At 41.6% G+C, this 22,779-nt stretch overlaps 1 protein-coding gene across 4 annotated transcripts in view; it reads left to right on the top strand.

Moving 5' to 3' along the window:
• The window catches only part of metap1d (methionyl aminopeptidase type 1D (mitochondrial)), a 136,597-nt gene that overhangs the window by 98,418 nt on the left and 15,400 nt on the right, over positions 1-22,779 (top strand). For all 4 annotated transcript variants that reach the window (XM_072261875.1, XM_072261878.1, XM_072261877.1 and 1 more), the window contains one exon: positions 19,613-19,710. In XM_072261875.1, coding sequence (XP_072117976.1) covers positions 19,613-19,710 — 98 coding nt within the window. The remainder of the gene's footprint in view (positions 1-19,612; positions 19,711-22,779) is intronic.

Here is a 22,779-nt window from a genome sequence, read left to right as displayed (position 1 = left end):
CAAAAACAATTAATTGTTCTGAAGCATTTTGGGAAAACTTGTGGCCACAGTAGGTACTATATTTTTACAGTTTATTTTAATAATTTTTGTGAGTTAGAAGTTAGTTAATACATTCTGAGTCACAAGGAAGACCCTGGTGTTTTGAATAATTGGTGACATCGACTAACCATAAACTTTGTAAAGCATTACTAAGTATAAACATAAAGAAGTATTGCAGCATGCAAAGACAGTGCAGGACAATTGAATTAGATTATATCGAAGTGGGAATTGATGTTTGTCTTTCTTAGGCTAATGGTTATGAATTTAAAGATTATGAAAACTTGCTTTGTTTGAACTGTGTCTTTCAACATATTGAACCCAATCATAATTAATTGTAATAATTTTCGGGGATATTAGTTCACCCAATATGCTACAACTAGTCAAATGATTTGGAAACTAAATGATTAAGAACTAGTTGCAGCATATTCTATGAACAAATGGAAACTAACATGGTCTTTTGTTACCATGTCCATCTTTGAAAAACAGATCCGTTTTTCAGGATCTGGGCATTGCAGACAAGACCAGCCTATGCCTGATCACCCTTTAGGTCAGATCATTGGTCTCAACTGCACTCTCCTATTGGATCTCCATAACATGTGATCTGCCTGTGTCCAAAATCTTTCACATATGTTAATGTTGCCTCAAAGAAAAGTGCCTAATGATTTTTTAAAAATCGTGAATGTGTCGCTTACCAAAAGAGTGAAAATGTTGCAAAAACCTTTAATTATTAGTAGAAAAAAAAGGTAGATGCAGGATAGAAGAACCAAATGCAGAAAATTGCAGAAATACTCAGCAAGGAAGGAAGCATCTGTGGAGAGAGCAGCAGAGTCAACATTTCTTGTCAATGACTCTCCCATCAGAGACCTCAGAATAGGAAATGACGGATATCATAGAAGTAAAAACCTGTACACCTACTGGCTCAATCGTGTCAGTGTTGGCTCAGTAGTGGCACCATCTCTGAAGTTTCAGTACATAACCGAGACTATCATTCCATTCCAGTATCAATGGGAGATGCCTTTTGGAGGTGCTATTTATCAAATGATGTGTTGAATCAAGACATGTAGGCAAATGTGTAAGAACCCATTGTTCTATATGAAGAAAAACATTGAAGCTTTTATATTGTTCTGGCTTATATTTATCCCTCAGTGATGTCCAAAACAGATGATAAGACCATAAGACATAGCAGCAGAATTAGGCCATTCAGCCGGAGTCTGCTCCACTATTCCATCATGGCTAATCCCAGATCCCACTCAACCAGTACACCTGTCTTCTTGATATATCCTTTGATGCCCTGACTGATCAGGAAACAATCATTTCCACCTTAAGTATACGCACGGACTTGGCCTCCACTGCAGTCCGCGACAGAGCATTCCACAGATTTATTACTCTCTGGATAAAAAAATTTCTCCTAACCCCTGTCCTAAAGGGTTGCCCCTGAATTTTGAGGCTGTGCCCTCTAGTTTTGGATACCCCTACCATAGGAAAAATCCGCTCCACATTCACCCTATCTAGTCCTTTCAACATTTGGTAGGTTTCAATGAGATCCCCCCACCCCCCACTCTTCTACATTCCAGTGAATACAGGCCCAAAGCTACCAAAGGCTCCTCATATGTTAATCCTTTCATTCCCAGAATCATCCTCGTGAATCTCCTCTGGACTCTTTCCAATGACAACACATCCTTTCTGAGATATGGGGCCCAAAACTTGACAATACTCCCAAGTGTGGTCTGACATGGGCCTTATAAATGCTCAGCATTATCATCTTCCTTTTATATTTTATTCCCCTTGAAATAAATGCCAACATTGCGTTTGCTTTCTTTACCACAGACTCAACCTGTAAATCAACCTTGGAGTCTTGCACAAGGACTCCTAAATCCCTCCGCACCTCTGATGTTTGAACCTTCTCCTGATTTAGATAATAGTTTGCACTATTGTTCCTGTTACCAAAATACATTACTATGCATTTCCCAAAACAATATTCCATCTGCCACTTTTTTGCCCATTCTTCCAATTTGTCTAAGTCCTGCTGCAATCACATTGCTTTTTTGCGTTACCTACTCCTCCATTTATCTTTGTATCATTTGCAAATTTTGCCACAAAGCCATCAATTTCATTATCTGAATCACTGCCAAACAATGTGAAAAGTAGCGGTCCCAGTACTGACCTCTGAGGAACACTACTAGTCACTGGCAGCCAACCAGAAAAGGCCCCTTTTATTCTCACTCACTGCCTCCTACCTGTCAGCTATTCTTCTATGCATGCCAGTATCTTTCCTGTAATGCCATAGGATTTTATCTTGATTAGCAGCCTCATGTGGCACCTTATCAAACGCCTTCTGAAAATCCAAATAAGTGTCAAACACTGCCTTTCCTTTCTATACCCTGCTTGTTACTTCATCGAAGAACTCTAAAAGATACGTCAGGCAAGATTTCCCTTTCACAGAAACCATGCTGACTTTGACTTATTTTATTAATATTCTCCAAGTAAAACCCCATCTAGTAAAGGACTCCGACACTTTCCCAACCACTGAGGTTGGTCTATAATTTCCTTCCTTCCTTCCTAAAGAGGGAAGTGACATTTGCAATCTTCCAGTCCTCTGGGACCATGTCAGAATCAAGTGATTAGAAACACAGAAAACCTACAACACAATACAGGCTCTTTGGCCCACAAAGCTGTGCCGAACACGTCCTTACTTTAAAAATTACCTAGGGTTACCCATAGCCTTCTATTTTTCTAAGGTCCATGTACCTATCCAGGAGTCTCTTAAAAGACCCTATCATATCTGCCTCCACCACTGTCGCCAACAGCTCATTCCACGCACTCACTACTCTCTGTGTAAAAAAAATTACCCTGACATCTCTGTACCTAATTCCACGCACCTTAAAACTGTGACCTCTCGTGTTAGCCATTTCAGCCCTCGGAAAAAGCCTCTGACTATCCACACAATCAATGCCTCTCATTATCTTGTGCACCTCTATCAAGTCACCTTTCATCTTCAGTCATTCCAAGGAGAAAAGGCCAAGTTCACTCAACCTATTCTCATAAGGCATGCTCCCCAATCCAGGCAACATCTTTGTAAATCTCCTCATCACCCTTTCTATGGTTTCCACATCCTTCCTGTAGTGAGGCGACCAGAACTGAGCACAGTACTCCAAGTGGGGTCTGACCAGGGTCCTATATGGCTGCAACATTACCTCTTGGCTCCTAAACTCAGTCCTAGGATTGATGAAGGCCAATGCACTGTATGCCTTCTTAACCGCACCGTATGCCTTCTTAACCACATATTCAACCTGTTCAGCAGCTTTGAGTGTCCTGTGGACTCGGATCCCAAGATCCCTCTGATCCTCCACATTGCCAACAGCCTTACCATTAATACTATATTCTGCCATCATATTTGACCTACCAAAATGAACCACCAAACACTTATCTGGGTTGAACTCCATCTGCCACTTCTCAGCTCAGTTTTGCATCCCATTGATGTCCCGCTGTAACCTCTGACAACCCTCCACACGATCCACAACACCCCCATGATTCTTGAAAGATCATGACCAATGCATCAGTTATTTCTTCAGCAACCTCTCTCAGGACTCTGGGATGTAGTCCAGCTGGCCCAGATGACTTATCCACTTTAAGACCTTTGAATTTGCCTAGCAGTTTTTCCTTTGTAATAGCAATGACATTCATTCCTGCTCCCTGACCCTCATAGACTGTTGGCACACAGCTAGTGTCTTCCACAGTAAAGACAGATGCAAAGTACCCATTAAGTTCATCTGCCATTTCTTTGTCCCCCATTACTATCTCACCAGCTTCATTTTCCAATGGTCCAATATCAACACTCACCTCCCTTCTACTCTTTATATAACTGAAAAACTTTTGGTATCCTGCTTTATATTATTGGCTAGTCTGCCCTCATGTTTCATCTTTTCCCTTCTTTCTTTTCAAATCTTTTTATTGTATATATAGGAAAAATAACATGAGTACATCGAAATAACAACACTTACAATGCCTCAAAAAAAACCCATCATCTTAAAAGATTGAAAACAAAATTTTGTGATAACAAAAAAAAACCTACTGAACAGAAAACTGAGAAAAAAAAAAGAGAACCCATTAGGTGTTCAACCCCGGAGCCATGCACCATACAAAAAGCTTCTAAAAATAAACATCAAGCTGCCAGCAAGAAAAGAAAATATACTAAAAAAAATTTACAGTTAGATTGTGGAAAAATTATATCAATTAACTCAAATAATAATAACGAGCAAATGAGCTCCATCTTTTCTCAAAATCAAATAAAGGTTCAAAGGTTCAACTTCTAATTTTCTCCAAACTAAGACATAGCATCACTTGAGAGAACCATTGTGACAAAGTGGGATCTGATGTATCCTTCCACTTCAACAAAATGGCCCTCCTAGCTATCAATGTAACAAATACAATAACATGTTGGTCAGACACAGAAATACCATGAATATTTTGAGGAACTATTCCAAAAAGCACAGTTAATTTATTAGGTTGTAAATTAATTTTAAGTGCTTTAGAAATTGTTGAGAAACCGACTTTTCCCTTCTTATAGCTTTTATAGTTGCTTTTTGTTGGATTTTAAAAGTTTCCCAATCATCGAATGTCCCACTCGCTTTTGCTACCTTGTATGTCCTTTCCTTGGCTCTTATGCAGTCCTTAACTTCCTTTGTCAGCCACAGTTGCCTACCACTGCCATTTGAAAACTTCTTCCTCTGTGGGATATATCTATCCAGCGTCTTGTGAACTATTCCCAGAAACTTCAGTCATCTCTGATCTGCCATCATCCCTGCCAGTATCCTCCTCCAGTCCACCTGGGAAAGCTCCTCCTTCATGCCTCTGTAATTCCCTTTATTGCACTGCGATACTGATACGAGTTCTGCTTCTCCCTCTCAACTTGCAGTGTGAATTCAGTCATATTGTGATCACTGCCTCCTAAGGGTTCCTTTACGTTAAACTCTCTAATAAGATCTGGGTTATTACACTGCACCCAATCTAAGATAGCCTTTCCCTGAGTAGGCTCAAGCACAAGTTGCTCTAAAAAGCCATCTCATAGGCATTCAACAAATTCCTTCTCTTGCGATCCAACACCAACCTGATTTTGCCAATCCCTTGCATGTTGAAGCCGCCCATTACTATTGTGTTATTACCCTTATTACGTGCCTTTTCCAGCTCCTTTTGCAATCTCAACCCCACATCTTGGAGGTTACTATTTGGAGGCCTATATATGATTCCCATTCTGATTTTTTTTAACCCTTGCAAGTTCTTAACTCCACTCAGAAAGATTCACCATTCTCTGAACCTGTGTCACCTCTTTCTAAAGATGTAATTCCATCTCTTATCAACAGAGCCACACCACTGCCTATGCCTTCCTGCCTGTCCTTTTCGATACAAAGTATATCCTTTGATGTTGAGCTCCCAACTATGGCCTTCTTTCAGCCATGACTCAGTGATGCCCACAGCATCACACCAACCAATCTTTAATTGCACCACAAGTTCATCCACCTTATTCTGAATGGTACGTGCATTTAAATAGAGCGCCTTCAGTCCTGCATCCTTTGCCCTTTTAAATTTTGCCTTTGTGGTACAATTTAACTCTTTGCTCTGTCTGCATTTGTACCCAATCATTAGCTTATCCTTCCTTACGTTCATGTTACACCCACCATCTACTTGTAAACCTGCTGGTTCATCATCAGCTTTATCATATTGGTTCCCATCCCCCTGCCGTATTAGCTTAAAGCACTCCTAACAGCTCTAGTAAATCTGCCTGCAAGAATATTGGTCCCCCTCAGATTCAAGTGCAACCTGTCCCTTTTGTACAGGTCCCACCTGTCCCAGAAGAGATCCCAATTATACAGAAATCTGAATCTCTGACCCCTACTCCAATTCTTCAGCCACTTATTTATCTGCCACCTTATTCTATTCCTATCCTCACAGTTGCGCGGCACAGGCAGAAATTCCGAGATTGCTACCTTTCAGGTCCCATTTCTCAGCTTCCTTCCTAACTGCCTGTATTTTTTTTTCAGGATCTTGTCCTTTTACCTACCTATGTTATTGGCACAAATATGTACTACTACTTCTGGCTGCTCACCCTCCCTTTTCAGGATATTGTGGACATGTCCAGAAACATCTTGGACTCTGGCACTTGGGAGGCAAACAACCATCTGTGTTTCTCTTTCGTGTCCACGGAATCGCCGATCTGTCCCCCTGACTGCAGAGTCTGCTGCTGTCATCCTCTTCAGTTCCCTACCCTTCTGAGCCACAGGGCCAGACTCAGTTCAGTGCCAGAGGCAAACCCATTGTTGCTACTCCTGGGTAGGTGGTCCTCACAACAGTACTCAAAATAGAGTACTTATAGTTGAGGGGGGGATAGCCACAGGGGTGTCCTCCACTATCTGATGTTCTCCCTTCCCTCTCCTGACAGTCACCCATTTATCTGCCTTGGGGTGACTACCTCCCTGTAGTTCCTGTCCTTCACTGCTTCACTTTCCCTAACAAGTGGAAGGTCATTGAGCTGCAGCTCCAGTTCCCTAAAAAGTTATTTATGATGATGATAAAGCTATTTCATTGCCATTTATTGACCTTGTGTAAAGTAGTTATTGTACTTCCTTCTTTATAAACAGTGAGTGCTTTCAAAAGATCTTAATTGTTTTTAGAGTGATTAGGGATGTCCTGAGATCATGGAAGACATAAAATTAAGAGTCAGTTGAACATCCCTAAATGTATCTGCCTTAACCACCATCCCTGGCAGTGGGTGCAATGCACCTACCAATCATAGTGTAAAAAAACTAACTCTGACAGCACCCCCCCCCGCATCCTTTCATCCCATCACCTTAAAATTATGCCCCCTCAATTTAGCCATTGCTACTTTGGGGGAAAAGGCACTGGCTGTCCTCTCTATCTATGTCACTGATCATCTTGTACATCTCTATCAAGTCATGTCTCATCCTCCTTCACTGCAAAGAGAAAAACTGCAGCTCACTCAACCTTTCTTCATAAGACATGCTCTCTAATCCTGGTAAATCTCCTCTGGACCTTCTCTGAAGTTTCCACATCCTTCCCATAATGATTTACCAGGATGCTGCCATTGTAACCAAACTATCCACAACATCACCCGCTTTCATGTCATCTGCAAACTTACTAACCCACCCTTCAATTTCCTCATCTAAGTCATTTATAAAAATCACAAAGATTAGTGATCCCAGAGCAGAACACCACTAGTCACCAACCTCCAGACAGAATATGCTCCATCTACAACCACCCTCTGCCTTCTGTAGGCAAGTCAGCTCTTAATCCATGTATCCGAGATTCCCTGGATCCTGTGCCCTGAGAAAAGAGAGTGTTTGAAGATCATGATATCATACCTTGGCATTAAGCTCATCTTCAACCAGGAGGCAATCCCTGTTTTCTTCTACATTTCCAAGATCTAGCTAACTTACAGGAGGTAGCTCAAAGCATGGAAGATGTACCATCAATGCCAAAACTGCAAAATTCTCCAAATCCACCGGGATAGAAAGTAATCCATTTAGTACCTTTCCCCTGATCCTAACTGTAATTAGTTGGTTCCATCGGGCAGTTGTTAACTTATCACTTTACTTCAACCCTGTTTATGGCAAGGGATTATGAAGTGGTCAAAGGAAATTATCCAAATAAGTTCACAAAGTATTTGTGAAAAAGTGTAATTTCCCCAGCAACTCATGGAAAATGTATAGCCCACAATGACACTGAGAAGTTTGAATTCTTTGTCGAAAGCATGGAGATATCCAGAGTAAATAGTCAATGAAGCATGCCACTTCCTAAACTATCTACTGGCTACTTTCATCAAATTTTGTTGTACCATCTATGCAGAGTCTGTGTGTCCTACCTCAATCTCATCAGCTACCTGAGAAATGAAGTGGAAACAAATCACCCTTAACCTTGAGAGACATCCAAGAAACAAAGAATATCCATATCATACAAGTGATAGCAATATCCAATTCCAACTCCAAAATATAAGCACCTCTCCTTGACTTTGAACATTATTAGCATTATAGAACCCCATTGTCAACTTCCTGGAGATGATTATTGACCAGAAGTTCAAACTGATCTAGCTACAGAAATGCCTTAGCTTTAAGAGGAGGGATAGAAACATAGAAAATAGGTGCAGGAGTCAGCCATTCGGCCCTTCGAGCCTGCGCCGCCATTCACTATGATCATGGCTGATCATCCAACTCAGAACCCTGTACCTGCCTTCTCTCCATAAACCTGATCCCTTTAGCTACAAGGGCCATATCTAACTCCCTCTTAAATATAGCCAATGAACTGGCCTCAACTGTTTCCTGTGGCAGAGAATTCCACAGATTCACTACTCTCTGTGTAGAGAAGTTTTTCCTAATCCCGGTCCTAAAAGGCTTCCCCTTTATCCTTAAACTGTGACCTCTCGTTTTGGACTTCCCCAACATCGGGAACAATCTTCCTGCATCTAGCCTGTCCAATCCCTTTAGAATTTTATACATTTCAATAAGATCCCCCCTCAATCTTCTAAATTCCAGTGAGTATAAGCCTAGTCGATCTAGTCTTTCATCATATGAAAGTCCTGCCATCCCGGGAATCAATTTGGTGAACCTGCAAGAATGTCTTTCCTCAGATTAGGGGACCAAAACTGCACACAATACACCGCCTGCTGTACCTGCATGCCCACTTTCAATGACTGGTGTACAATGACACCCAGGTCTCATTGCACCTCCCCTTTTCCTAATTGGCCACTATTCAGATAATAATCTATTTTCCTGTTCTTGCCACCAAAGTGTATAACCTCACATTTATCCACATTAAATTGCATCTGCCATGAATTTGCCCACTCACCTAACCTATCCAAGTCACCCTGCATCCTCTTAGCATCCTCCTCACAGCTAACACTGCCGCCCAGCTTTGTGTCATCCACAAACTTGGAGATGCAGCATTTAATTCCCTCATTTAAGTCATTAATATATATTGTAAACAACTGGGGTCCTAGCACTGAGCCTTGCAGTACCCCACTAGTCACCGCCTGCAATTCTGAAAAGGTCCCGTTTATTCCCACTCTTTGCTTCCTGTCTGCCAACCAATTCTCTATCCACATCAATAACATACCCGCAATACTGTGTGCTTTAAGATTGCACACTAATCTCCTGTGTGGGACCTTGTCAAAAGCCTTTTGAAAATCCAAATATACCACATCCACTGGTTCTCCCCTATCCATTCTACCAGTTACATCCTCAACAAATTCTGTGAGATTCGTCAGACATGATTTTCCTTTCACAAATCCATGTTGACTTTGTCTGATGATTTCACCACTTTCCAAATATGCTGTTATCACATCTTTGATAACTGACTCTAGCATTTTCCCCACCACTGATGTCAGGCTAACCGGTTTATAATTCCCCGCTTCTCTCTCCCTTTTTTAAAAAGCGGGGTTACATTAGCCACCCTCCAATCCTCAGGAACTAATCCAGAATCTAAAGAGTTTTGAAAAATTATCACTAATGCATTCACTATTTCTTGGGCTACTTCCTTAAGCACTCTAGGATGCATCTGGCCCTGGGGATTTATCTGCCTTTAATCCCTTCAATGAGCCTGAACACTTTGTGGCCATTGACACAATTTCTGATTCCATTTCCAATACATCCTGTACAAATGTCATAGTATGATGGACTACCCTCTGCTGGTCAGGATATTCACAATTTCAACAGCATTTAACAGGCTTGTCAATGTCCAAACAAGCAGTTCACTCGGTTGACATTCTGCTCACCATCCAAAACTCCTGTCCCACTACTATCAGATTCTTGAACAAACCTCTTGTATAATAAGATGGACTTTTGGCTTCGGAGACTACCTCACTGTAATCTTGCACTTCACTTGTCTGCATTTTTGCCACTTGTACAGTTCATTCTTCACTTTATTCTGCATTATTGTAAAGCACCTTATTCTAGTTCAATGCACTGTGTAATGATATGAGCAACACACATAAAAGTTGCTGGTGAACGCAGCAGGCCAGGCAGCATCTCTAGGAAGAGGTGTAGTCGACGTTTCAGGCCGAGACCCTTCGTCAGGACTAACTGAAGGAAGAGTGAGTAAGGGATTTGAAAGTTGGAGGGGGAGATCCAAAATGATAGGAGAAGACAGGAGGGGGAGGGATGGAGCCAAGAGCTGGACAGGTGATAGGCAAAAGGGATACGAGAGGATCATGGGACAGGAGGTCCGGGAAGAAAGGCTGGTGGGGCAGTAGGTGAGGACCAGGGGAACATATTATTCTCCGTAACTTCCGCCACCTCCAACGGGATCCAACATATTATTCTCCGTAACTTCCGCCACCTCCAACGGGATCCCACCACTAAGCACCTCTTTCCCTCCCCCCCCCCTCTGCATTCCGCAGGGATCGCTCCCTATGCAACTCCCTTGTCCATTCGTCCCCCCCATCCCTCCCCACTGATCTCCCTCCTGGCACTTATCCGTGTAAGCGGAACAAGTGCTACACATGCCCTTACACTTCCTCCCTTACCACCATTCAGGGCCCCAAACAGTCCTTCCAGGTGAGGCAACACTTCACCTGTGAGTCGGCTGGGGTGATATACTGCGTCCGGTGCTCCCGATGTGGCCTTTTATATATTGGCGAGACCCAATGCAGACTGGGAGACCGCTTTGCTGAACATCTACGCTCTGTCCACCAGAGAAAGCAGGATCTCCTAGTGGCCACACATTTTAATTCCACATCCCATTCCCATTCTGACATGTCTATCCACGGCCTCCTCTACTGTAAGGATGAAGCCACACTCAGGTTGGAGGAACACCTTATATTCCGTCTGGGTAGCCCCCAACCTGATGGCATAAACATCGACTTCTCTAACTTCCGCTAATGCCCCACCTCCCCCTCGTACCCCATCTGTTACTTATTTTTATACACACATTCTTTCTCTCACTCTCCTTTTTCTCCCTCTGTCCCTCTGAATATACCCCTTTGCCCATCCTCTGGGTCCCCCCTCGTCTTTCTTCCCGGACCTCCTGTCCCATGATCCTCTCGTATCCCTTTTGCCTATCACCTGTCCAGCTCTTGGCTCCATCCCTCCCCCTCCTGTCTTCTCCTATCATTTTGGATCTCCCCCTCCCCCTCCAACTTTCAAATCCCTTACTCACTCTTCCTTCAGTTAGTCCTGACGAAGCGTCTCGGCCTGAAACGTCGACTGCACCTCTTCCAAGAGATGCTGCCTGGCCTGCTGCGTTCACCAGCAACTTTTATGTGTGTTGCTTGAATTTCCAGCATCTGCAGAATTCCTGTTGTTTGTGTAATGATATGACAAGCTTTTCACCGTGTCTTAGTACACGTGACAATAGTAAACCAATACAGTACTAATAAACATTTGACTCTTTTCATTATTGGTCTATAATGGAGGCAGCCTCTATTCAATCTACAAAATGCACTGCAATGTCTCACTCATGTTTCTGTAACTCCAGATCTATAATCTCTACCGAATAGAAGTCAAAAGCAGCTGGTGTAAGGCAGTGCCTCCACCTGAAAGCTCCTTTAGATTCATGCATCATTCTGACTTGTAAATCTTCACTGTTTCTGCATTGTGCTAGGTCAGAACCCTGAAACTCCCTACTTTAAGACCACTGTAGGAGTAAATGGGACAACAGTTCAAGAAGAAGGCACTGCTTCAGAAGGGAAAGGGGCAATGGGCATTAAATGGGTATTGGCCTTGCTAACAATGCCCACATCCAGAGTAAAAAGGTGAAATATGCAGCATGTTATTATTTAAATTGCTCTTGGCAGAACATTCTTTTTCAAGGCATTGCTTAGAATTGATGGAATCCTTGTTATTCAATATAAGTAACATTTCTGTTCGCTTACATGCACATTAGATAGCACTATATAGGAACATACTGGTCAAGAAATTTAGTCACACAATGCTTTTTTTAAGCTTTGTGCAATTGAAAATTGACTTTACAGAGGCTCTAATCCTCATTGAAGTTCCTCCTTCAACCTTTGACTCCAGACTCGATCCTCATCCTTCTGCCACCTGTCTTCCCTCCCCCAATAATTATTTATGTCCTGGGCTATCTCAGTTTTTATCACAGCAAAGTGCAAGCTGGCGACCGTAAAGCACTAATGAAATTGCAATGGATAACCCACAACATACATCCAAAGGCAAGTGATTGTGGGCACTATAATTTTTGTATGTAGTATAATGCATGGTATTTCTGTGGATCTTGTAACTGGTTATATCTAATTAAATTAAAGGCTGTAAAATAACATATCTCCAAATTATTTCCAATATCTGTTACCAAAGTTAAGGATCCCCATGGTGGAGCCAAACATCAGAAAATCTCCCTATTTGTAACCTTTTACACTTTTTATATCTTCTGTAAGATGATTGTGTTGGCGCGTGGCCAAGTAGTTAAGGCGTCGGTCTAGTGATCTGAAGGTCATTAGTTCGAGCCTCAGCTGAGGCAGCGTGTTGTGTCCTTGAGCAAGGCACTTAACCACACATTGCTCTGCAACGACACCAGTGCCAAGCTGTATTGGCCCTAGTGCCCTTTCCTTGGTCAACATCGGTGGCGTGGAGAAGGGAGACTCACAGCATAGGCAACTGCCGGTCTTCCATACAACCTTGTCCAGGCCAGTGCCCTGGAAACCTTCCAAGGCGCAAATCGATAGCCTCACAAGACTAACGGATGCCTATTATTAAGATGATAAAATACATTAATGAATTAAATAATTTATTACTATTTGCTAAACTAATTTTATAAAAACACAGATCAAAGATAATGTACATTATTTGAGAACTGATACAATTTAGAATCAGAATCAAGTTTTTTTTTATCACTGACATGTCAAACATGGAACATAGAATATAGATCAGTACAGTACAGCACAGGCCCTTCTGTCCATGATGTTGTGCTAACTTTTTAACCTACTCTAAGATCACAGCACTGTAGTGTAGTGGTTAATGTAACATTTTACAACACCAGCAGATGGAGATCAGTTCCTTCCACTGTCTGTAAGGAGCTTGTACATTCTCCTGTGAACATGTGGATATTCTCCAGGTGTTTGAATTCCCTTCCACATTCAAAAGACATACAGATTAGGGCAGGCAAGTTGTGAGTATGCGATGTTGGTGCCAAAAATATGGTGACACTTATGGAAAGCCCCCAGCACACCTTCAGTCTACAGTGGTCATTGAAGCAAATAGCACATTCCATTGTGTGTTTCGATATACAAGTGACAAACAAAGCTAGTCTTTAAAAAAAATCTTTCCTCTAACTTTTCCCTCTCACCCAGCCCTCCATTTTTCTTCCATCCATGTGACTCTCTAAGAGACTCTTAAATGTCCCAAATATATCTGCCTTTACCTCCACCCATAGCAGCACGTTCCACATACCTACCATTCTCTGACATCCTGCTTATACGTTCCTCTAATTACCTTAAAATTATACCTCTCATGTTAGTCATTTTCGTCCTAGGAAAAAGTCTCTGGCTGTCCACTCTATCTAAGCCTCTTGTCATCTTGTACACTTCTATTATGTCACCTCTCATCCTCCTTTGCTGAAAAGAGAATATAATGATTGCCTCATATAAAGAGGAAACCGGACACAATACTCCAAGTATGGTCTAACCAGAGTTTTATAGAACTGCAAAATTTTGCCAAAGCACTTGAATTGAGTCTTCAGACTGATGAAGGCCAACACACCATACACCTTAACATTCTATCAACTTCTGCGGCAACTTTGACAAATCTATGGATGTGGACTCCCCAAGATCCCTCAGTTCCTTTATGCTGCTAAGAATCCTGCCATTAATCCTGTGTTCTGCTTTCAAGCTTGACATTCCAAAATGAATCACTTTACAGTTATCCCGATTGAACTTCTCTTACCACTTCTCAACCTGGCTCTGCATCTTATCAATGTTCCATTGTAATCTACGACAACCTTCTATATTATCCAGAAAAACTACGAGCTTTTGTGTCATTTACAAACATCCTAACGCAAGCCTCCACTTCTTCATCCTTGTCATTTATAAAAATCATAAGAAGTAGGGGTCCCAGAACAGATCCCTGCACAGCACCAGTGGTCACCAACCTTCAAGCAGAATATGCTCCACCTACAACTATCCTCTGTCTTCTGTGGGAAAACCAATTCTGAATCCATGCAGTCAAATATTGCTGTATTCCGTACTTGTTGACTTTCTGAATGAGTCAACCTTGTCAAATGCTCTATTAAAATCCATAAACATCACATGCATTGCTCTACCTTCATCAATTTCTTTGTCTTACTTTCTCAAAAGATTTAACCAGGGAACAGTTGCAATCAGGGTAGAGCTTGAGATATCTGCAACAGTTCATTATGAAGTGTAGCGCCAGATTAAAAAAGTGGGTGGGACCTGTTTGGTCTTTCTGCAGAGCTTCAGATTGTTTGGATTATTAAGGGCTTGGCATAGGCCAATAAAATGAAGTTAGATTTTAGTGATAGGTTTTTAGTGGAGTGGCCATTGTTGGAGTCAGACAAATTTGCAGTGGGAAACTGAGGCTTTGGCTCAAAATGCTTCGTTGAGGAGAGGCAAAGGCTGGATTGAGGGTTTTGTCAAGTTCCCCTTTCTTTCTTCATTAGTGCATAGCTAGAGTAGTAAGAGTGGATCCCAGCTCAGTGATGTGCTTCACATGCAAGACGTGAGAGATCTGGGAGATCTCCAGTCTCAGTGATTGTGACATCTGTGAAAAGCGCCTCTGGGTGCAGCTCCTCAAAGACTATGTTAGGAAACTGCAGCTGCAGCTGGGTAACTTTTGATTCATTAGAAATAATGAAGAAGTGATAGATAGGAGCTACAGGAGGTGGTCACATCATATTTGCAGGAGCCAGATAGCTAGGTGTCTGTCAAGAGAGGGAAAGGGAATAGGCAGATAGTGCAGAGTACCCCTGTGGCCGTTCCTCTCAGTAACAAGTGTACTGCTTTGGATACTGTTGTGGGGTGGTGACCTATCAGGGGAAAGTGAGGTGGTGCTCATGGATCATTCAGAAGTCTGATGGCAGTAAATGGCATGGTGTTGATGATTTGTAGAGACTTTATTAGAAGTAGCTCAACAAACAGAAAAGCTAGTGGAATATTCATGAACCGAAAGGGAGAGGATTAAGGAGGCAGAATACAGCATTCTAAAAGGAGTGAGCTTTGAGAAAGCATAGGCCCAATGAAGGTAAAGCAGTAGTGTGCCCAAGAAAAAATTGTAAACAGAGTTATTGTGTGGATGGGCTTCTTATGGAGGGCATAAACTGAGTAAGCATTAAGATAATTGCTTTCCTTAGTGTCAAGAAATGCATATGCACTTTAGACGCTGTAAAAAATAAGGGTAGAAAAGGCAAAGGCAGTTGTTAGCTAAGTAGGTAAAATAGTTGTACATCATTCAGGGTGAACTTGGGGTGTAGTTGGTTATTGAGATAAAAGCATGTTAATGCTTAAGCTGATCAAAATGCACAACATTTGATAGGTTTCATTGAGATCCCCCCATTCTGACCATGGCATGGAATCACTCAAGAAGATAAACTAGGATTTTTCCAAGGCTGGATTAAAGTCCATCTTGATTCTGGATTTCAGCAAGGCATTTGATAAGGTACCCCATGCAAGGCTTATTGAGAAAGTAAGGAGGTGTGGGATCCAAGGGGACACCGGTTTGTGGATCTGGAGTTGACTTGCCCACAGAAGGCAAAGAGTGGTTGTAGATGGTCGGCATGGAGGTTGGTGACCAGCGGTGTGCCTCAAGGATCTGTTCTGGGACCCCTACTCTTTGTGATTTTTATAAATGACCTGAATGAGGAAGTGGAGGGATGGTTAGCAAATTTGCTGATGACACGAAGGTTGGGGATGTTGTGGATAGTGTAGAGGGCTGTCAGAGGTTACAGCGGGACATTGATAGGATGCAAAACTGGGCTGAGAAGTGCAGATGGACTTCAACCCAGATAAGTGTGAAGTGGTTCATTTTGGTAGGTCAAATATGATGGCAGAACATAGTATTAATGGTAAGACTCTTGTCAGTGTGGAGGATCAGAGGAATCTTGGGGTCCGAGTCCATAGGACACTCAAAGCTGCTGTACAGGTTGACTGTGTGGTTAAGAAAGCATACGGTGCATTGGTCTTCATCAATTCTGGGATTGAGTTTAGGAGCCGAGACGTAATGTTGCAGCTATCTAGGACCCTGGTCAGACCTCACTTGGAGTACTGTGCTCAGTTCTGGTCGCCTCACTACAGGAAGGATGTGGAAACCATAGAAAGGGTGCAGAGGAGACTTACAAGGATGTTGCCTGGATTGGGGAGCATGTCTTATGAGAATAGGTTGAGTGAACTCGGCCTTTTCTCCTTGGAGCGACAGAGGATGAGAGGTGACCTGATAGAGGTGTACAAGATGATGAGAGGCATTGATAGTCAAGAGGCTTTTTCCCAGGGCTGAAATGGCTAGCATGAGAGGGCACAGTTTTAGAGGTGCATGCAAGTTTTTTACGCAGAGAGTGGTGAGTGCGTGGAATAAGTTGCCAGCGACGGTGGTGAAGGCAAATACGATAGGGTCTTTTAAGAGACTCCTGGATAGGTACATGGAGCTTAGAAAAATAGAGGGCTATGGGTAACTCTAGGTAATTTCTAAGGTAAGGACATGTTCGACGCAGCTTTATGGGCTGAAGGGCCTGTATTGTGCTATAGGTTTTCTATGTTTTCTATGTTTCTATGTTTGATCTCCTCCATCGCTTCCAAGTCAGAGGGATATAGAACCATAGAGTACAGCAGCAGAGAATCAAGCCTTTCAGCTCACCTATTTCTTGCCAAACTGTTATTCTGTCCAGTTCTTTCAACCCGCACCTGGACTATGATCCTCCATACGCATCCTATCCATGTAGCTATCCAAGCTTCTCTTAAATGTACCAATTGAACCCATGTCCACCACTTCCACTGGCAGCTTGTTTCACCCTTACACCACCCTCTGAGAGAAGAAGCTCCCTCTTAGGTTCCCATAAAATATTTCACCTTTCACTCTTATCGAATCTAGTTCTAGCCTCACCCAACCTCAGTGGAAAAAGCCTGCTTGCATTTACTCTATCTATAATTTTATATACCTCTATCAAATCTCCCTTCATTCTCCTGTGCTCCAGGGAATAAAGATCTAACCTATTCAACCTTTCCATATAACTCACATTTTTAAGTCCTGGAAACATTCTCGTAAATTTTCTCTGAACTCTTTCAATCTTACCGATATTTTTCATGTAGGTAGGTGAACAGAACTGCACACAGTACTCTAAATTAGGCCTCACCAATATCTTATACAATTTCAACATAACATCCCAGCTTCTGTCCTCAGTACTGTGAAGACTGATGTACCAAAAGCTCTTTTTATGACCCTATCGACCTATGACATCACTGTCAAGGAATTATGGATCTGTATTCCCAGTTCCCTTTGTTCTACCACACTCCTCAGTACTGTACCATTCACTGTGTAAGTCCTGTCCTGATTGGTCCTCTTGAAGTGCAACACCTTACAATTATCTGCATTAAATTTCATCTGATATGTTGCAACCCATTTTTGGAACTGGTCCAGATCCCACTGCAAATTTTAATAGCCTGACTCTTTGTCTACTATGCCCCTAATCTCGGTGTCATCTTCAAATTTGCAGATCCAGTTTACTACATTATCATCCAGATCATTAATATAGGTGACAAACAACAACAGACCTAGCACCGATCCCCGCGGCACATCAGTAGTCAGAGAGGCAGCAATCTACTGCTGCTCATTGGCTTCTCCCAGTAAGCCAATGTTGAATCCAGTTGACTACTTCACCCTGAATGCCAAGTGGCTGAACCTTCTGGAACAGCCTCCCATATAGGATTTTATCAAAAGCCCTGTTAAGGTTCATGTGGATAGCATCCACTGCCTTTCTGATAACCTCTTCAAAAAACTCAAATAAGATTTGTTAGACACGACCTACCATGAACAAAGCTCTGTCCGCTATCCCTGGTGAGGCCATGTCTATCCAAACACTTGTATATTCTGTCCCTTAGAATATCTTCCAATAATTTACCCACTACTGACGTCAGGCTCACCGGCCTATAGGTTCCTGGCTTATTCTTAAAGCCTTTCTTGAACAAAGGAACAACATTACCTGTCCTCCAGTCACCTGGCTCCTCAGCTGTGGTTATGGACATTTAAAATATCTCTGCCAGGGACCCTGGAATTTCTGCATTAGCCTCCCAGAAGGCCAAGGGACACCTTGTCAAGCCCTGGGCATCTTCTCTTCTGTAACCTGCATACACTACTGTTTTGCCTCAGTTCTATAGACTGTCCATCTCCCGAGTAAGATCTCTCTGATCTCTTATGCCTCCGTGCATACATAACCACAGTGATCTTTAATTTTCTTCTTTGCCACCCTTTTGCTGTTAAAGTATCTATAGAAACCCTCGGGATTCTCCTTCACCTTATCTGCCAGAGCAACCATACACCTTCTTTTAGCCCTCCTGATTTCCCTTCTCTTCATGAGTGTTCTCTTGCATCTCTTATACTCCTCAAGTGTGCCACTTGTTCTTTGCTGCCAATACCTTTATGCACTTCCTTCTTTAAAAATCCAAGATTCCTTAAACCTATTAGATTTGCCTTTCATTCGAAGAGGAACACACAAACTCTGTTCTCTCAATATTTCACTTTTTAAGGCTTCCCACTTTTGCTGCCACACCTGCCAGATCTTCTCTGATAGCATCAAAACTGCCTTTTCTTCAATTTAGAATCTTGAAACTGAGTACAAGTCGTATCCTTCTCCGTAATTATCTCAAAACTAATGGAATTAAGATCACTAGATCCAAAGTGTTCCCCTTCGTACACTTCTCTCACCTGCGCTTGTCTCATTGCCTAATGGGAGATCCAATGTCCAGTATAAATGCTTCTTGCCAGTTATCAGTTACTGAAATTTGTTGCATGCAAACATGGACTGCTTTTTTATTTAAGGGTCATGAATGGTGTTGAAACTCTACAATACAGATTTTTAAAAGTTCATTGCAATCCAGAAATCGGCTTCATACTGTATTTCCACTCAGAATGTTGAACACCAACTTGTTCTTGTAAATCCCAAGGCAGTACATTCATGAACTAAGTAGAATGACATGACAGGCTGATAATTTCCATCAATTATTTTCCATGAGAGAGGTATTAATAAATGCTCCTTTATGTATCTCAGATATTCAACTATTAATCATTGTTATAAACTAGAACATCATCAGTTAGCATGCAGGTTGACCTACTTTTGTCAATAATGATGCTCCTGGATTTCTCAGAAAATAAGTAGACCAGCTGCTTGTAGGCATTCAGCAAGATGAAATTGGAATTATTTGATGCCCTTCCCCTACCAGAATGAAGAACAAATCAAATAAAAGTGGTACTGATAGAGATTGATGTTATTTTTCCTTAAAATGCAGCAAGGAGAGAGAACCTGAAAAAAATAATTCACAAAAGCTGTTGTATTGTCTTCCAGATTTCTATGCTAATCTATAAAATTTGATTTCTTTCTTTTGTTGTATTTATAGCGAGATAGCGCATTCCAGTGGGTTGCAAGTTTGTCCGTATTTCATTGGCCATGGGATAGGCTCATATTTTCATGGACATCCTGAAATTTGGCATCATGGTAAGTTTTTCGCTTTGTTTGCTCAAATTCAATAACATTTACTTAACTACTTGTAAAAGTTCTTTAACCAAAATGTTTCTCTTTATTATTAATTGCCAGCAAAATCTGCAAAATAACGGTTGGCAGTTCCGACACTCTAAGATAAGCCTTGGTGTTTTGAGGTGTGCAGACGGGCATGCTAGGAGCAGTATCAACCATACCTAGACATGGTGCAGCTGCAACACAGGCCTAAATGCATGCTCAATTTAAAAATCAACATGCAATAAACAGAGCTAAGCAATAACATGCCCAACGGAATAGATCAAAGCTATGTAGTTCTGTTGCATCTACAGTAGTTGTGAATGGCAATAACCAATTACGGACGATAAGGCTCTATCCATGAACATCTCCATCCTCAACAATGATGGAACCTAGCATGTACTGTACAATGCAAAAGACTTAGGTGCCCTAGAATTTTTATGGTTTCAGATGGTGTGGCCTCCACAGAATCCTGACCTCAACGTCATCAAGGCTGTCTGGGAGAGACAGAAGCAAGCAAGACAGCCAAAGTCTGCAAAAGAACTGTGGCACCTTCTCTAAAATGCTTGGAATAACTTACTAGCTGATTTTCTTTTAGAACTGCACGACAGTGTACCTAAGAGAATTGATGCAATTTTAAAGGCAAAGGGTGGTAAAGCCAAATACTGAATTTATTTATTTTTTTACTGTTTACTGCTCTTTCTTGTAATGTTTTTGATATTTAGAAACCTCTCATTTCATTATTTTGAAAGCATCTTCACTTTACAGAATTTTTTACATCTGCCTATGACTTTTGTACGATACTGTAAGTGCTAATGATAAAACTGAACATATTTTAACCATCCATTTGGTCTGCAGTGGTAACTGGATGAAGCATATGTTTCCTTCTTCAACTATTCTTCAGCCAAGCAACTCACTCCTGTGATACTAAGAACTGGCTGTGAGCCCTGGACAAGGCTTTGGACATCCCAGCTATAGTACTGATGATATGCACTCTAGAACTAGTTGGGCTTGTAGGCAAGCTGTTCCTGGATAATTAAAACACTGTCATCTATTCAACAATATGGAAAATTGTCCTGTTACGGCCTGTTTACAAAATGTGGGATAAGCGCAGTTTTGTTAATTTCTATAGAATCAGTCAACTCTCAATAATAAGCTAAGCAATGGAAGAGATATTACTATAACGTATCACTTGCTCGCTCACCAATAATCTGCTTACCAATACCCAGTTCAGATTCTGCAGGATTGCTTCAGGCCTCATCGTAGCCTTGGAAAAACGTGCAGCAAAGAGCTGACATCTAAAGTTGAGATGCGAGTGACTGCATTTGACATTAAGGCAGCTTTTGATTGAGTGTAGCATTTGAGTAGTGGTAAAATTAAATTCAGCGAGCATCAAGGAGGAAAGATTTCCACAGATGAAGACATACGGTAGCACACAATAAGATAGGTGGCTCTGGTTATTAATCATTCCATGTTGAATTGAATCGAATTTATTTCTTAAATCCTTCACATGCATGAGAAGTAAAAATCTTCACATTACATCTCTGTCAGGAGATCTGTACCACACTTCCTCAGGGTGTTGTGCTTTGTAAACCATTTTCAGCTATTTCTTCAAGGGATTATCTTCACGTTAAGGTGAGAAATAGGGATATTCATAAAATGCTGGAGGTACTCAGCAGGTCAAGTTCTATCTATGGTGTGAATAAACAGTTGATGTTTAGGGCTGAGACCCTTCATCAGGACTGATGAAAGCTCTTGGCCCAAAATGTCAACTGTATATTCATTTTCATGGATGGTACCTGGCCTGCTGAGTTTCTCCAGCATTTTTTAAGTGTTGCTCTGGATTTCCAGCACCTGTGGAATCACTTGTGTTTAAAATAAGGATATTTGCTAATGATTGCAATAATATTCAATTTCAATTGCATCTCGGCAAATGAAGCACACACACCTGCAGAAAGGAAAATTCAGACAACATTCAGACTGGTGCTGAAAAGTGGCAAGCAAAATTAATGCTGCAGATGTACTAGGAAGTGATCATCTCAACAAGATAGGCTTGCTTCAATTTAATGACTTTGCCATCACCAAATATCCATTGTCAGTATTGTGGAATATCACCATTGACTAGAACCTGAACTGGACCAGCCTCATAAAATGTTTGGCTACAAGGGCAAGTGAGAGATTGGCTTTTCTACTGTGGCTCACTTTCTGATAACCCCAAAACCTTTACACCTTCCATCCAGTGCAAGTTGGGAGTGTGCTACAATACTGACCACTTGTCTGGATGAGTGAAGCTCCAAAAATGTGCAAGAAACTTAACACCACCTTTAACAAGTTTCACATCTAAGCATTCAATAGTTCCATCCACTACCAACACACAGTGGCCGCATTTTGTCCCATCCACTGCACTTACTCATTTTGGCAGTTCCAACAGCAACCTCCAAATCCGTGACCTCTGCTACCAGGAATAACAAGAACTTAGGTTCATGGTCCCTTCCATAGCACACACCATCCTGTCCTGGAAATATATTACCTGGAACTCCCGTCCCAGCAGTATCTTCTTCAAGAGGACTGCGATGTTTGAAAGTGATAGTTCACCCTCACTTTCTCAAAGGCAATTGAACTTGAACAATAAAATTTCTTACCAGCAATAACTTTATCTTGGAAATTGAAAATATAAAACTGTATTGTTTTTATCTTTTTCTTCTGTATTATATTTTCACTCTCTAAGCCTTTATGCTTGCAACTGTGTTTGCCTCTGATGTTTACAGCCACTGCCAAGATAATTTTGGGTCACTTCTCTGGGCTTTGAACTTCCTGCTTATTTCTTTCTGGATATCTGTCAATCTTTATGTATGTCTCTGATCTATATTTGTCACATTCTGTATACATCATCCATGTCTGTAGTTGTGTATATCTTCTTGTGTGTTTATTCTTCTTTCTCCTTTTATGTTCTTTTCCTTTTAAAATCATTTCCCTCCTTTTTCTCTCATCACTTATTTTCTGTAAATTTGCATTTCAAATTTCCAGCGCACATTCTTTTGAGGGTAGGTT

The sequence above is a fragment of the Mobula birostris genome, chromosome 6 (assembly GCF_030028105.1).
Source record: "Mobula birostris isolate sMobBir1 chromosome 6, sMobBir1.hap1, whole genome shotgun sequence".
Taxonomy (NCBI): Eukaryota; Metazoa; Chordata; class Chondrichthyes; order Myliobatiformes; family Myliobatidae; genus Mobula; species Mobula birostris.
This window is presented reverse-complemented; position numbering and strand designations above follow the sequence as displayed.